Source organism: Amphiura filiformis, chromosome 9 (genome assembly GCF_039555335.1).
Source record: "Amphiura filiformis chromosome 9, Afil_fr2py, whole genome shotgun sequence".
Lineage (NCBI taxonomy): Eukaryota > Metazoa > Echinodermata > Ophiuroidea > Amphilepidida > Amphiuridae > Amphiura > Amphiura filiformis.
The window spans coordinates 18,201,733-18,218,986 of NC_092636.1; the positions used below are offsets into that span (position 1 = coordinate 18,201,733).

Genomic DNA, 17,254 nt, shown 5'->3' on the forward strand with positions numbered 1-17,254 from the left:
CTTACGCTGTTCGTTAGTTTCCAATCGGCGTTTTTATCTAGAAGCTTTTTGAATATTTCAGGTCCGTTGTCTGGGTTTTCACCATCTATTGTAATCGCTGCTAAGTGAAGGGCAGTGTTTCCGTGCTAGAAAAATAATTGCAATAAAACGTTTAATTTGCGTTAAATATACCTTGCACTATACTTCGATGTTTAAAAAATGTGTGTTCCCGTTATCGTCCCATTTTTGCTATTTAATGTCCCTGCACTTGACCAATGTATGCGTTTGCAACCTATTTTACGTTATGTATATGGCAAATGTTACCGAAATTATCACGAAAATACAAACAAAAATTAATACCCCTGAATGTATCTTCCACATTCTGGCATTTTAATGTTTTCAGTGGAGAACAAAATAACCTTAATCATGTTAATCTTGCACACATGAACTGTGAGAGAATAGGTTATGGCTTCCATAGGAGTGGTATACTCTCGGAAAGCGACCATTTTGGTCTATCGGCATAGTGACGTATCGTGATTTTTAGTCATTTTGCAACTTTGGGTATATAGGTTTTAAATATCGTCTTCTCCAATTATGCCAAGTCCCAAAGCTGAAAATTAAGTAATTAATTAGTAATTAAATAATGAAATTGGCGAATAGTAAGAAATGGTAAAGAATGTAGAAATAATGTATCACATAGTGGCGTTTCGTACGATATGCCTTATGCCATACGTTTTTTTTTACCCACAAGAAAAAAAAGTTCTTTAACAGAGCCATTTTTACCTTTATAGATCCTGTTGGTTCGTTAAAGAACCGTTGAGAGTATATCGGACTTTATCTGTTTATTGTGGCTTAAAAATATAATATAAGGTACAAAACAGCTGCGCGGATTCTTGATTGTCTAATGAACTCACGCTGTTTCTTTGTGTACAGTGAGTTTATAACATTTCGCCCCAGGGGGCCATTCAACTTTCAGAACGCGGACTACTTTTCAGAGCCATATTTTTTAAAGCTCCTCTCACTTTCAAAACTGGTATATTACAAGTGCATTTCAGTTATAACGAAAACTTATTGGCATTAATACTGCAGTTACTATCCGTTTCCTATACACAATACACAGTGCTCTTACCATTGACGCGTAACCTCTACAAATAGTGTATGTTAGAAGTAGGCCTATGGGTAATTGCCTAGTTAACGTCGCTGTGTGAAAATAACCGGCCAATATTAAAAGTACTCTTCTAAAATTCTAGAAAATATAGTTTTGTAACATGTCCTAAATTTTTAGCTAATTTAGATGTTTGGAAATATTCGCACTTTGGTGTTTTAATGTATGTTATAGGTAATAGTACATTGCCTAGTTAACGTCACTGTGTGAAAAATAACCGGCCAATATTTAAAGTACTCTTCTGAAATTCTAGAAAATATAGTTTTGTAACATGTCCTAAATTTTTAGCTAATTTAGGTGTTTGGAAATATTCGCACTTTGGTGTTTTAGGAAGGATATGTAAACGACAGATAACACCAAAAATATGAAGAAATTATTTCCAAACCGTGTTACGGCCCACAGCCATTATGTTTCTCATTTTCAAGAATGTGGTTAACAATATCCACAGTATTGTCTCATTTCGTGAACAAAGGCCACACAGTAATTGTTACCTTGCGGTTGCTTTATAATCGTTCACCCAACTGAAACTATAATACCAGCTTATTGCACAGGTAAAGCAGAAACATGTGTGTGTGTGGATTGTAACCAGAGAAGATCTGATGAAGATTTGAGCTGTTTTCAATGAGTGTTATCTTTGTTTAATAGCTTTTAATGGGGGTTTAAGTCCTGCAAAGGTCGTGGTGAATTCTACTGTAGACATGACTGCATCATGTGAAGTTCAGTAAATGCCACCTCAAGCCTCAATAAATTTGATAGTGTCAGAATAATGTTGTTCAATTTCAGAAATTTTAACCCCCGCAAAAATCAAATTCAGTCTCCCTAAATCCGCCATTTTAGGCTAATTCACTACATTATTAGCACCATAGTGTAAACTATTGGAAAGCACATTTTCTGTCATACAATTGAATACATGAATTCAAAACCCATCCAAGTCCATGGGAAGTGATTTTGAGAAAAAAAAACAGTGTATCATTTTAATTCCTTCAGTTAGATTTACCTGATCCATATGGTAAGTTTTACGTGCAAATGAGTGGGCATAGGGCCTGCACTTTGGCTCGACATTTGAAAGGGGCGTGAATTCATTTTTGGATACGCCCCTATTATAATTAGGTAATACTCGACTCACACACATTCCCTATATGTATATACATGTACCACATGTAGTCAATCTGTCTGCTTTATCTGTATTGTGCCGTTCTTAAGCAAATACGGTAGTTAAACACGATTTCATCAAACATTATAACAATAGCTCTTTTACAGTGTGCAATCATCCCGGGCAATAATTGGGCAATAATAGAGGATGTGCGTGAAATTATTGATTGGCTCCATACAAAGGAATTGAACCGGTGTCCTTCACCGTAATCATGGCACAATGCAGCGCATTCAATCAAACGTTGTCGTCAACCTATTTGATCGTATTTGTGCATTTGTTATGTGTGTGAGACGAGCTGTCGCGGTAGATTGCAATAGCTTGTAATCATGCTTCTGTTGAATGAATTTGAGTACTCCGCCATATTTACGGTATGATACGTCATAATCTAGGTGATTATTTGCATTGGATGTCTTGAATACGCTGGCGAGGTTGTGTAATAATCGGATTAATGCTATAACAGTAGGTGAATACAAGTTTTGAATATATCGCGTTGCAAAGCCCCATTCAGTGATCCCAGCGAAAGTGAAAAAAAATCAAATTGTTACTTTTATAAAAATTTAATGAAAAAAATTGGCACAAAACCCAAGAAAACGGCAGTATTGACGAAGTTGAAGCCCCATTCAAATACATGTAGCTAATTTATATATACTGTCAGTATATAAATTACAGATTCACGTAAATGCATTATTTTTGTCTTAAATAGGCCTACACGGCTTAGGGCTGAACCACTAGCAGAAGACACCAAGTTGATGTTTTATGACCTTTGACATTCTTTTGTGGCGAGTGACATGGTCAGTTCAATTCACGCCGAGTGTCCTTGACAGGTTTAACTCTGCTTCGGTGGTCATGAAAGAATTCAAAAGATAACCTCTGCCCCAACAATCCCAAGCAATTGTCTGAAACTGCTCTTCGGATGATGTATCATAAGAACTCAGTCGTCAAATGATGATAGTCATATTATAATAACCAAAAGATTATTACTGACTATATCATTGAAGACTGAGTTCCGCAGTCTTGTACAAAATCTGAATTTTGATGATTTTTACGATCGTCCGGATGAAAACAAATCACTGAATGGGCCGTTAGTTCCCTCCTCTCCTTACACTGGCAATATGGATCAAAGAAAAATAAAGAAAAAAATAAAGAAAACAAGAAAAAAAAAAAGACAAAGAAAAGAAACAATAAAAGAAAAACAAATATGAAAAGTTCGAACAATATTTGGTTTATAAAATTAATGTGACCGTGATGAGGCTCGAACTCACCACCTTCCGATTTAAAGCTCGAAGCGCTAGTGTACCAAATTCTGATGCCTTACCAAGTGAGCTGTGCTCCTGAGATACGAAATAAAAATAAAATAATACACTGTATACCTGCTTGTGTCGGTCATTGATTTGCTCAAATTCTATAATGGTACAGTGCAACAGAGCAAAAATGCCCAAAATTTAAAAGCTATATAATTTATGACCACTATACACTACACATAAAAATACTAATACAAGGGAATTTCAACGTAAGAATCCAAACAATTAAGTACCAACATGCACAGCTTTGTCCTTATATCACATTTGGGTTTTTAACAAAATGTGATCAAACCTCTTCTGTGATTGGCAGCTGCACAAGGCATCTCTTTGATAGCTGATCATGGCTATCCATTCAGCAAGTGGCTACTAACTGACCTTGACAGGCTTGAATGAGCACTGTCATCTGCTACAAAACCATCACACTCTAGGACTACACCACATTTCGCCATACTGCATTCTAGAAACGCTTGCTGTTAGAATAAGAAAAATTTTAATGCCAAATTATTGCACATTCTAGGGAAGCGTGCATGGTTACCGTTTTGAAATAACCGAGTGAGAGGGTTTTCAAGAAAATATTTTTCCTGTCAAAACTGAAGCATCCTCTGTATAAAAGAAAATATGAATATTAACTGCACATCATATATAACGATTCGTGATACCCAATTGTGGCACATTTGAGGTCGTTTATGAGGCAGAGAATTTTATTTCAATTTTATATACGCCAAAATATTTTTTAATTGAGCAAGAATAAGGATAGAAAAAACGTTGAAAATTCTATGTATAAATAACATTAGACCCGGCAAAAGATTACTGTTTCGTTTTTATGGTAATCTAATCTTTTATTTCCTGAAGAAACATTTGGGGTCTAAAATGGATTTTTTATGTAATTGATAAAAACATCGAACGTGTATACAAGAAAAATGGTAGGTTCCTCTATAGTATTTTACTGACCATGGAAATGTACTGACACCGTGCGAGCACATGTCAAAATCGATATAATGTATTGTCCATATAGACGCGCATTTATCATATTTATTGTCGGATTAACAACAATTGAGCGCTATTAATACACATTAATGTTTTTAGGCAAATAAAATTCCAAAATATGGTACGTTTTCTGCTTTTGCTTGTCACGTGGTATAGGCCTATATTGAAGTTGCGATTATATCTTCAAATACGTTTCATAAAAGATTCCATCAAGACAAGTGGCCCAGTGGTCTAAGGCGCTAGGCTCATAGAGCATCTCCAAAGCGGCGTGGTGCGCCGTGAGTTCGAACCCCGCCTCTGCCAAACTTTAAAAGAAGTAAAATTAAAATTTAACTTTTTTTAAATTTCATATTGGGGAAATGTGACTGGGAGAATTTATGTATGGCGTGGAGTGGTGTGCTCTAGGACCTGGTCACTCCATAATGCTACAGGGAGCACAGTACTTTGACAATGGAGTGAAAGACTATTATTATTGATTAGGCGCGGATTTTAAAAGTACAGCTCCTATATGCGTGTATAGCAAAAAATTGGAATAGAATGTTTGGAATCATGTAACTAAAGTATTAAATGCATTCTGCAAAATGCGCTCTGACCAATTTATAAAGCATTTCATTAGCTTTAATTTGACATATTGTTTGACATATTTGGAATTATGGTAAATCATTAAATAAAATATTTATTAATTAATCAATTATGTCAATTAATTAAAAATTTAATGCAAATATGCATATTTTCTCTGACAGAATTGTAGGATTTGACAAGAGCCATCTTTCTTGTAAGTTTGATTCTTATAACATACCGGTATCGTATTGCGTCCCGTTATAGTTGCAGAAAAAAAATACGCGTGCAGGACACACATACGCACACACCCCCACACACCCAGAGGATCGTATACCGTTTTACAATCGTATAACATTCATTGGCGCTAGTAGTAGTAAATTTCAATTTTCTTTGCTTTACCTCACTTGTTCTGCTCAAAATTAAAAGGGACATATCTGACAGTAAAAGCTTACATTTTATGGAAATTATGTTTAACTATTTGCTTAAACAGCACAAAACAGATAAAGCAGACAAATTTACTATACATAGGCCTATACATGTATGGTATCTGTATGCCAGGGACTGTTTAAGAATATAACATTAGATTTATGATATTTACTTCGAGGACTGTTATTTATCAAAAATGTGAAAAATATCAAATTCTAATAATTTGTCATAACATTTGTATTATATCGTGAATTTCAAACAATGAAATTTATTTGATATCAGAAAGACATTCTTCGTATTCAGAATGCAATTCGATATGTCTGATGTGCTCTCATGTCCCACAAAAAATACTATCGAAACGCTCAAAACAGATCCCTTAATTTGGTTAATTTTCTTTTCTTGTTTTCTTTATTTTTTTCTTTATTTTTCTTTGATTTATATTGCCAGGGTAAGGAGAGGAGGGAACTTAAGGCCCATTCAGTGATTTCTTGATTTTTTTCATCTCGACGATCGTAAAAATCATCAAAATTCAGATTTAATTGGATACTAGACTGCGGAACTCAGTCTTCAATGGTAGTCAGTAATTTTTATATTTTGGACATTATTATGACTATCATTTGAGGACTGAGTTCTTATGATCCGAGGAGCAGTTTCAGGCAATTGCTTGGGATTATTGGGGCAGAGGTTATCTTTTGAATTCTTTCATGACCACTGAAGCATAGTCAAACCTGTCAAGGACACTCGGCGTGAATTGAAAGACCATGTCACTCGCCACAAAAGAATGTCAAAGGTCATAAAACACCACTTTTGTGTCTTCTGCTATCTAAAGGCCTATGGCTGATTTTGTACCTTTCGTCATTGTCATAGATGTGCTAACATAGCTTGCTAGTGCAGTGGTTCAGCCGAAAGCCGCGCCGTGTGTCTAAGACAAAAAATAATGCATTTACGTGAGTCTGTAATTTATATACCGGTACTGACAGTATATAAATTAGCTACATGTATTTGAACGGGGCTTCAACTTCGTCAATACTGTCGTTTTCCTGTTTTGTTTTTTTGCCATTTGTTTTTCATTAACAAAATTTATAAACGTAACAATTTGAGTTTTTTTTCACTTTCGCTGGGATCACTGAATGGGACTTTATAGCGCGGATTATTCAAAACTTGTTTTTACCTACTGCTATATAGTATTAATCCGATTATTACATAACTTTGCCAGCGTATTCAAGACATAGGTTATGTAGGGATAAACTGTACATGGGTATAGAGGCCCTGCATGCTTTTATCGATTGGCTCCAAACAAAGGATTTGAACCGGTGTCCTTCACCGTAATCACGGCGCAGTATAGCCTACAGTCCATTCAATCAAATGTTGTCAGTGTGCGAGACGAACGATGTATAAATCTGGAGGTCACATCATCACTTATCATGCTTATTGTAAAAAGTTTGTCCAATGCATATACTGTGTGTATTGTTCCCGGGTATTGTCAATACAGTCAAGCAAACAGGTATTATATTTTGAAAAGGCCGCCATAGTATATTCACAGGGGTGTCTTGAATGGCCAATCATATGGGACATAATCAAATTGCAGTGACTGCTTCCTTTGTTACCACATGTCAGTCATCTTGTGATTATTGGACCATGTAAACCTGCAAAAACGAGCCAAAGTGCAGGCCCTATGTTAAACTGTATTAGGTATGGCGATTAGCATTTCAGGGACTTCGTGGGGGTTCATTTTAAATGCTGGACTTAGGTGGTTTTTTGAATCATATACAAAGACAACAATGTTGGAATGAGATTACCACTAGTAAGATAATACAAAATAAAGCACACAGGTATGTATAATGTTGATAAGCATACTGCCATGTAATATAAACCACACACTTTCCTTGAATAAACCCATTTTTGTTTCAAAAGTGACTCTCCAGCAATGAATGTGTTACAAGTGGACTTTTATACATACTGGATTTCAATCAATGTGTTACAAGACTCAAATCCTGGACTTGGGTGATTCTTTCATACGTGCTATTTTTCACATGCTCAATAGACACAGAGGATGAATTTGAGTTGTTCTTTCATACATATGCCAGGCCTATGTATAGCAACAATCTCCCATGTTTAACTCAATTTGGCCAAAGTATGGACTTGGGTGGGTTTTGTATTCATATATTCAATTACTTCACACCATCTCCCGATACACCCCAATTGATATTTATCCCTTCTGGTTTATGCAGACCCATTCCAGAACAGTCTTGGAATTGTGCGAAAAAATATACCATACTAAATGTCAAGTCTGTAATATAAGTTGTACCTTATTTTTTACGTCGACTTCGCAGTCATTGTCCAATAGCAGGGCACATATTTCCGGGTGGTTTCGTTCAGTAGCCTTGTGCAATGGTGTATTTCCATCCTGTAAAAGAAAGCAAGTTGGGGAACATTGTGATTTAGCTGTGATATTCTGTATCAGCTTTCTGTATCATGACCGACCCAGTCTCTGGTCTTAAAATTATCATATCAATCATTTTAGTGCAGTTGTTATTAAGTTTATGTCGTATATAAAACGTTTTGAAGCTATATTTGAGACCATGGTATAAAAAACATTGTAATTGATGCGGTGTTAAATATAGCTTCAAAACGTTTTACATACGGCATAAAAACTTTATAACAACAGATGGCGCTATCACTGCATTAAAATTATTGATATGATCATATTAAGACCAGTTGTAAAGATTCATATGATCATTTTAGTTGGCGACTGGGTTGAGCAGGACATACATTGGAATGTCACCTATAAAATATACTACAGATGCATGTTGATACCTTTTCCAGTTTTGTGTAGTTAACCTCAGAACTAAAATAAGATTTGATACACCAGAAACAGTAACAAATCTTAAAAATGAAATAAGCACCATTATGGAAGTGTAATAATTATAGGAACAGACTTCTCCGGTCGGCCTCCAAGGCATGGAAAAAGAGCTAGATGAGACCAAAAGTTACACTCATAGAAAATATGAAAGGGCTACTATTTGCAGAAGAAGAGGTTGAGGAAGACATTTTTGACCCAGTTTAGAAATGATGCATGCAGTACGTATATCTCATGTACCTTATAAATATGCATTACGCGTGAGGATTCACATGTTGGATGACTTGCACGTAAAAATATTGTATATTTGTATTTTTCTTTAATAAAACTTATTTCTGTTCACTCACCTTGATATCGGGCTGTGAGAGCAAGTCTTTGCCGTGATCTTTGGCTATTAGTGTCTGACACAACTCAGGACAACTACGTTGCGATGCAACATGCAATACACTCTCTCCAGTCTGAAAAGATTATTGCACGATATTATATCTGATAAAAGTGCCCTCTTGTACTCCCTCTATTTATTTATGATTATTAAAAGACGCGGTAGCATCTGAAAGCTGAATTGATGTGAAATTTACAATCAGTAAAAACAACAAAAATGCATGACATACCGTAAAACCCCGTCTACAAGCATATAGAGTGATTCTGATGAAAGCTACATTAATCCAGGCACCATTATGGACATCGAACAAATAAATTACGGATCCAAGCATATGCAAACAAGTATTATTTTAAGACCAATCTATTGTATTGGTATATTTACGCTTGCTTCGAATTAATTTAGCTTTCATAAAAAACACTATATATGCTTGTAGACGGGGTTTTACGGTATGTTAAAAAATCAAAAATATCACATAAAGCATTTCATTGTATTACTGGACCACCATTGCGCAAGACAATTTTGTCGCCCGGGAATTTCGAATATCTTGTGTTGAGACATGGCTGTTTTTATTCATTTTTATGGTCATTTTGAGTTTGTTTAAAATAAAGCCATGTGATTCGTGCTTGATAGTAATATTCTTAACATATAAGGCATGCAGTGATTGCCCGAGACTTCCTTTAATGCTTGCTTTCTATTACTAGTATCATGGATATATTGATATAAATACCCCATCTTTGACGTAACGGTCGACATCTTCCTCGAGAAGGAGACGAAACACTTCAAGACTGTCATGTCTGGCTGCTATCAATAATGGTGTGTCGCCAATCTAGAATGAATCGAAATGTGACAAAAAATCACAACATGCATTGCAATTTGCAATAGAAAGATTAGCAAACAGGTAAGATTGTTTTACGTGCCAACTGGATATTAATGACCCACCCCCTTCCGAAGAAAATGACAGCCCCCCCAACTGGATATGGACTCTAATCAAGAACTGAGACAAATGTACCACGTGTGTGTGAAGTCTGCTGAACCCCGCTAATCAAAACTTGTGACTTGTATAAAGCATCGAAGCTCTGATTTAATGGGAATTCCCTTTCATGTAATCACAATAACAAAATCAGTCAAATCTTTTATTTTCTTTCCCAGAAAGCACAAGGTGCATCAAATGGAAAACAAATGGCCTATTAATAGATATGTTTGTTTACTGTTTTACTTAATGTAAACGTGATTTCGGGGCAGATTTTATCTAAGTTTTGTGTTGGGCTGTTTAATGTGATTAAAGTCCATGTGCCTTCAAAGAAACCAGTCATTTATTTTGCATAGCCAATAATGTGCTATATATTGATCCAGCAATAGCGAAAAAGGATTTGGTTTACAACGTCAAAGTGCACATTCTTCCCCAAAAGGGAATATACTCTTCTGTCCACTTGCTGATGTCTGTGCAAGGAATTTGTACGCAAATGATTACGCCATCCTACAGTGCTCTTCATGGCACCAACGTTTGAATAATACTTTAGAGAAGCTCATCAGCAACAAGAATCTTTGGTCGAGTATCTTCCTTTTTATAAGTAAAATCCTCAACAAAAGTTTGGAAAGTTTTATCAAGCATCTATATCTCAAATTATTTGTGGCATGTTCATATCGTGTTGCATATCAATGGAAAGCTACTTATTCCCCTTTACAATGACACCACATTTTAAAGAATCACCTTTTTCACGGCTGAGTACACGTCTTGTGAATGTAGTGGGGTCTTTGACAGAGAGACCCCGAAATGAGAACTCTGTACCAAGACTTAGTAACTTGGGGCCCCGATATAGAAATTCGGGGCCTAAGATAATGTGGTAACCCGGGGCCCGACTTAATAATTTGTGGCCCCATATATTAACTCGGGCCCGAGAATGTAAATCGGGGTCCCGAGATTTTATTTTCATTCCATGTCACTTTTGGGGCCCCGTAATATCCATATTCTTCGTCATTTTCCTCCTCATCGTCATTAAAGTCATCTAATGCACTTCCTCTGTATAGCATTTCATGCTCAAATTGCTCATTTTTTTTACTTATGATGAGTCTCAATATTTTAGTTTTCTCTGCTTCGCGTATGTGTATTCATAGCAACATGCTTAAAATGGGCAGCGATACAACCACTTCCGTTCATACAATGACGTCATCAGTTTGTTGCATTGAAAGTCAACATTTCGCTTCGAACACTGATAAGGGTCGTACGAGCCTGAATTTTATCACCACAATTGGTCTTTTTTTTTATGAAATATAGGAATAAAAAAAAAATGCAATAATTTTGTGTCAACGTATAATGTAATATTTTTTTCCATGGAGTTAAACTTGTTCGGCAATAGATATTCCCTTTAAGACCGGGCTTCAGTGTAATAACTATATACAGTTCAATTTGCTCTGACTGCTGCTACTGGTTCATATTAATCAATAGCATGAATAGTTACATAATGAAATCCCGAGATGTTAAAAAAGTATTTAAAAACAAACAACAAATTGGTCAACAAACCTTATTTGGCAAATCCAGGCTTTCTTTACAGGCTTCTAGCAGCAAGTTACATACCTCTGAGCTACGTTGCTTGCATGCTTCGTGAAATGCTGTATTCCCTTGCTGATGTCAATCAAAAATCCAAAAGAAAAACATAACTAAAATATGTATTCATCCTCATACAAATTTGCAATATGATTAGGAGAGGACAATATGCATGGTCGAGATATGACAGTAAGATATAACATTCAGCTGCACATACTGTACATAGCTTACAAATTAATGTTATATAAGGATGTTCAAAATCGGGACAACTTAGCACTTTTCTGAGAAAATGGATTCAGTTGAAATGATATCAAAAACAAGTAATTTTGTATTGTCTTGTTTGATTTTCTCCAATAACTCTGATAGCCTATCTCTCAACATTCTGGATAAATTTTGGGTAAATACACTCTTATTGTGTGTAATTATGATAAATAGTTATAATAGGCCTATAGCTTAGGCAGATTTGATCATAATTTCATGATTATATCATGTCTATGGTCTATTTCATAAAATATGGTTTGTTTCATATAAATAGTAAAGTACTCGATTTGTAAGCAGTAAGTGTAAATTGCAACTAACCTCAGCGTCAAATGCGTAAGTTACCCGTGGTTTCCGAATTGCACAGCCGGCCCCTCCTAGGTTTCATTATCATTGAGGTATAGGACTTTTTATTTGTTCGGAGAAGAGCAGGTAGGGCAACTACTTGATTATATTTCTACATGTTCATACTACATACTCTGAAAATTTTAGAAAATTTTAGTTTGTTTCTAAAATGGGGGTTATAGCGCCCTCAACGGGCACTCTCTCCATAGGGCTACATGTAAAGACCAGTTATAGACAAATGGCCCTAAAATAAAACGGACTCGTGCGAATTTCCTCAAATTTTGCATATGATGTAGATTTTAAACATCTGGAATGTAATGCAAGTGATGTCGTTGCTGCTCTTCTAAATTCATTTTTAAAATGTCCGCGAGCCTCATGTGATGAATTCAATCTTCGTTTTCATGTCACATTTTGAAAGACGATGACGTTGATTACTTTTTCAGATTGCTTTTATGTTTTCCATTTGTCCACGTCAGTAACACAATTATGTGCTTGTTCCAAAAATGCAAACGAATGAATGTTGCTGAATTTTAGGATGTTCTGGCGAATCGCGTACAGTTAACCCCTTTTAAAGTACATATATAATATTACACTTACCTGATTTACTATAGACACATCGGCTCCAGCGTCAAATAATATTTCACAAACTTTCTTGTCTCCTTTGATGGCAGCCACATGCAGAGCTGTGTATTCACTCTGACCATAAATGCAAAGTATGAAAAATGAAAAAAGATCTCTCTTTATTTTGTGATTAGAGGTTATACTCGTATACCACCAAATGCATTAAAATACGACGAGGAACTATTTGAATGTAGGCCATCTGAAAAGGCTACTTTAATGTTTTTTCTACCCAATGACCCTTATTTTTAAAAACAACATTTAAAGGCGCTAGGCCCCTACTTCCCGAAGCCTGTAGGAACATACCCGTCACTTTTAAAGTTAAATGCCCCGGGTATTCAGTGTGCCCGCTACGGTATCTCAAACCCGAAATAAAACAAAACTATGCATGCTGTGATCACAAACCACTACAACCTTGTTATGCAATCTTTGACCCATATGAACATGAAATGAACTTGTCTCGGTCCCAGCCGGTTTGTGTTCCTCCGTCACTAAATAAACCGGTTTGTTTAGTTACGAAGGAGCACAAATCGGCTAGGACCGAGACTAGAATTGAGCACCCCATGGACACTGACCATTGCTAATGCATTGTGAACGTGTCCAAGTGGCATCATCGTCCTATATTATTAGTGGGAGATGAAGCATTTTGAATGTCTCAGACCGGAAATGATCCCTTAGGGACCTTTGACCTCAAAACTACAAACACCTCAAAGACACTGGCTAATGTAAAATGCATATTTACCGTCACTGTCCGAAGTAATTTGTAGGAGAAGAGGCATTTGAAATAGAAATCACGCATTTTGATCCCGTGATGGTCATGTGAAAAAACTTTTGACCAAGTTTGGTCTTTGTTTTGTTATTATTTTTTGTATTGTTTTTCATAATCTTACCCTGTCGCTTTCGTTGATGATACTTTTAAATCCATGTTCCAGGAGGAAAGCAATCAGTTCGGAGTGACGCCCCGATGCTGCTACATGAAGTAAGGTTGATCTCTGTGGGAAGGAAAAAACCCTGTTTCTATTGTAGTTTAATATCATAAAGCTTTCAAGGAAGAAGTCGGAAGCTAAAATATTTTTAAGGCGACATAAAAAATAATAATAAAAAAAAACATACGTGCCTGACCGACCCGGATTTTACGTTTAAGGGATTTTTTAGTTGCATGGAAGTATTAAAAACAAACGTTTACTTGGATGAAAAAGATTGATTATGGCTGACATTTTTTTGCACTATCGTTTAGAGTACATCAAAGTCTAGGGAAGGTTTTCTCATTTTTTCAAAATATTTGTTTTAAACAAAAATATACACCATTATGCTCAATTTTTAGCTTAATAGAGTGACAAAATTGCTTTTTTCACATGTTTTTTTCAATATTTCAAAAAAAGAGACGAATTTCAAAAAAATAAAAAAACCTTCCCGAAGTTCATGTCTCTTCTTCATGAAAAGCTACCTGAATTTTTTTTACTCCGAACGGATTTTTTTCTAAGTTGTCACAAAAAAATTGGGGTAAAAAAGTAAATTTTTGTGATTTTTTCAAAAACTCGAGATTTTTGAACAAATCTGACGTCACAATGGGATTCCTTGACTCATTTCCTTTCCAAAAATGTATAGTTTTATATACTTTTGACATACAATTCAGAAATAATGATGCTCGAAAAGGTCAATGTTCTCTCCCATTACACTGGCCTTAAATGCCAATAAGAGATATCATATAATATCGTCATTTTCAATGGTATCATCGAAAACGACAACTTCCAATTGTTAAAATGCGTGTACGTATTTTGGATTGATAAGTTTAAAATTATTGAGCAAACAGGCTGGACGAAAATCTTATGATAGTAGAGATGTTACTTTGTGGCTACATAGGGTCCCGTGCATCAGTTTTGGTGCTAGCCGGGTTTAAATTAATCATTAGAGTCTCCTCTATTCTGTTAAACCCGGTTGGCAATTCTGAAAAATGACGTGTTGGACAGGTAAATATATTAGCCTGAAGATCAGTTGTATCAATGTAAGATTTTGGATGGAGTTAAAACCATAGTGTCACACTTACACTGTCTTCATATCTTGCATCAATGTCTGTCTGGGTAAAGCCATCTTCGGATAATTCTTTCACCTTTTCAAGACTTCCTTGAACGCAAGCTTTGTAAAGCGGATCTCTGAAAGGTAATTGTTTAAAAGTAATTTTCTTGGTAGGATGACCTAACAACAGCAATCCAGAAGCGCTCCACATACAACCGACAACGTTTGGACTGTTTTTCAATGCCTTCAACTTTTACTTTGCTGTTGTCATCTACCCCTTTCCCCACACTTCCCAATACCTAAAAACTTGGTGAGATTTCACCATAATGATTACTTTTGTGTTGTTTTTCTTATGGCTGATTCATTGTTAGCGACGCACAATTTGATTTCCGGGGTGGGGGCATGCTGGAAGTTTTTAAAGAAAACAAAGACATGAGCAAAATTACAAACTTAGATAAAAATAAAGCTTTGCCAAGTATCACCAAAAAAAATAATAATAACTTGCACCGATTTCAACTTCCAGCCCCCTTGGAAGTCAAATACGGTGCGTCCCTTATTCCCTCTTCATGCCAATGCCATCCCAATCACCTCTATTTTGCCTCAAACATGTCAAAGTCTTATTTCGTGATTTTGTCACGTAAGGTTATACATGTACATGTACGATGCATGCAACATCTTTTGTGGCTCTCTGCATTGTCTTGCATGTCCTTGCACTATAAATTCCTGTTTGTTAACCAGGTGTCGGCCCGTCATTGTTGGCAGCACAAATAAGTTACAGATTCCATTATAAATAATAATCAATCAACTTGTAGCGGAAAAGGTCATTGTCTGGAAACTTTACAGGACAAGGTCACTTGATGTATCAGGCTCCTCATCCTGATCATAATTTCCCAAGGTTGTTGGTCAAACTGGTAAAATGATCATTTCAAATACAAGGAAATAATTATTGTGGATACTGAAGCTGCCAAAAAGAATTGCTGAAAACTTGCTGCACACCAATTCGCAGCATATACATCAAGGGGAGCGCGTGGCCAAATGATTAGGGTACTTCCCTTGAGTGCATGAAGTTCCGGGTTCAATTCACGGCGGTGGAGATTTTCTTGGCTATTGACTTAAAAATATTTGAAAGTAATTGTCTGTAGATTAAGTTCAGACATCTGCTCGCCACATGGTTTATTTAGAATTGGGTAAACGAATCATGAAAGTACTCGTCCTTCGGAATGGACGTTAAGCCGTCGGTCCCGTGTACATAGAGCCATACCTGTACATGTATCTCGCAGCCAGTCTCGAAAAGAGTAGGGTGTTAACCCATTGTTTCCAAACCGTCCCAGTGTTCAAATGGATCTCATACCAAATAAATCTTCTATAGAGGCTTTCTTGGGTTATCCAGGGTTGGCAAAACCCAAACAAATCAAATCAAATGCATATCAAGAAGAAGAAAAACGCAGAATAAGTGGTTTATCAGCAAGCACATTTGAATATTGCCTGGACCCTCTGAGTAAATTCAGTAACACCCGTAATCGGAGGGTCTTGCCATATGTTATGTTTTTGGTCCGATGTATTGGATGATGATAACCAGGTCAGGGTTCAGATCACGAGTAAAGAATCTGATATCCATGCTTAAATCCATGTGGTATGTTCATGTACAGTAACAATTTAATTGATTTTGACCTTGACACCAAAAAAGTCAGAAAGAGAGATTTTACATACAAAGTTCATCTTATTAGATTTGTTTTAAAAAACATTTAGATGTCATTCACTATGTTGTGTGTCAATACAAGTCAACAGGAGTCCATAACATGACACGTAATTTTATGTCAAAGGTAAATATACAAAAACGCATAATTTCATAAAGTAATAAATTGATACAAAAAGTGTCCATGTATTAGAGAGTAAATCACAAAGCAAAGTACATAATATGAAATGCATTAATACAAATGTTTGAAATACGGAAATAATAATTAAAAGTAAACCGAAAACATTACAATGGTAAGCTTAAAACTATTTGATTCTGAACCATAAGTGAATGTTTTTATTTTACATCAAAGATAAAAAAACCATGACGCATAATTTAATAAAGTGAATACATGGATACAAAAAGTGTACATGTATTAGAGGTAAATGACAAACCAGAGTACATATTATGAAATTCATTTAAAAATACAATTGTTTGAAATACGGAAATAATAAATAAAAGTAAACCGAAAACATTACAATGGTAAGCTTAAAACAATTCATAAATGAAGAAGTGAATGTCTTTATTCAGCATTGAAATTAAGAGTTAATAACAATGGCTATTGATTATAAAGAACTTTAAAGAAGTGACTTACTCGTTACTCATCTTGAAATCGGCAGGGCATTGTCAGGCATTGGAAGAAACTTCTTGACTGGTATTAATATCCATTCCACAGGTTGTAGTATATTCTTACTATTGCAGTTGGTACTTAATAGTTCCTTGTAATTTTACAGGTCATTGATCAACGATAGTTTTCTGTGTGAACACTTTATTATTATTAAAATGGCCTGTTATTTTAATGTAATGTGTTCCGATGTCAACTGTGTTCCTATCTCTTTACTAAAGCAATGCAATTGTGTATAATACAATTACGGAAGTATGACGGAAATATTGTCATTCAAGATTCTCACAAAAATAAAAAA

At 35.6% G+C, this 17,254-nt stretch overlaps 1 protein-coding gene across 2 annotated transcripts in view; it reads right to left on the minus strand.

Moving 5' to 3' along the window:
* Window positions 1-17,184, minus strand: part of LOC140160716 (uncharacterized) — a 37,421-nt gene extending 20,237 nt beyond the window's left edge. The window contains exons 1-9 of one of the 2 annotated variants that reach the window (XM_072184012.1): window positions 16,927-17,184; window positions 14,628-14,733; window positions 13,471-13,572; window positions 12,560-12,658; window positions 11,336-11,437; window positions 9,542-9,640; window positions 8,780-8,890; window positions 7,881-7,979; window positions 6-125 (exon numbers count right to left, since the gene is read on the minus strand). In XM_072184012.1, coding sequence (XP_072040113.1) covers window positions 6-125; window positions 7,881-7,979; window positions 8,780-8,890; window positions 9,542-9,640; window positions 11,336-11,437; window positions 12,560-12,658; window positions 13,471-13,572; window positions 14,628-14,733; window positions 16,927-16,937 — 849 coding nt within the window. In that variant the 5' untranslated portion in view covers window positions 16,938-17,184. The remainder of the gene's footprint in view (window positions 1-5; window positions 126-7,880; window positions 7,980-8,779; window positions 8,891-9,541; window positions 9,641-11,335; window positions 11,438-12,559; window positions 12,659-13,470; window positions 13,573-14,627; window positions 14,734-16,926) is intronic. The other variant, XM_072184011.1, reaches the window with a different exon arrangement.
* Window positions 17,185-17,254: the final 70 nt, after the last annotated feature.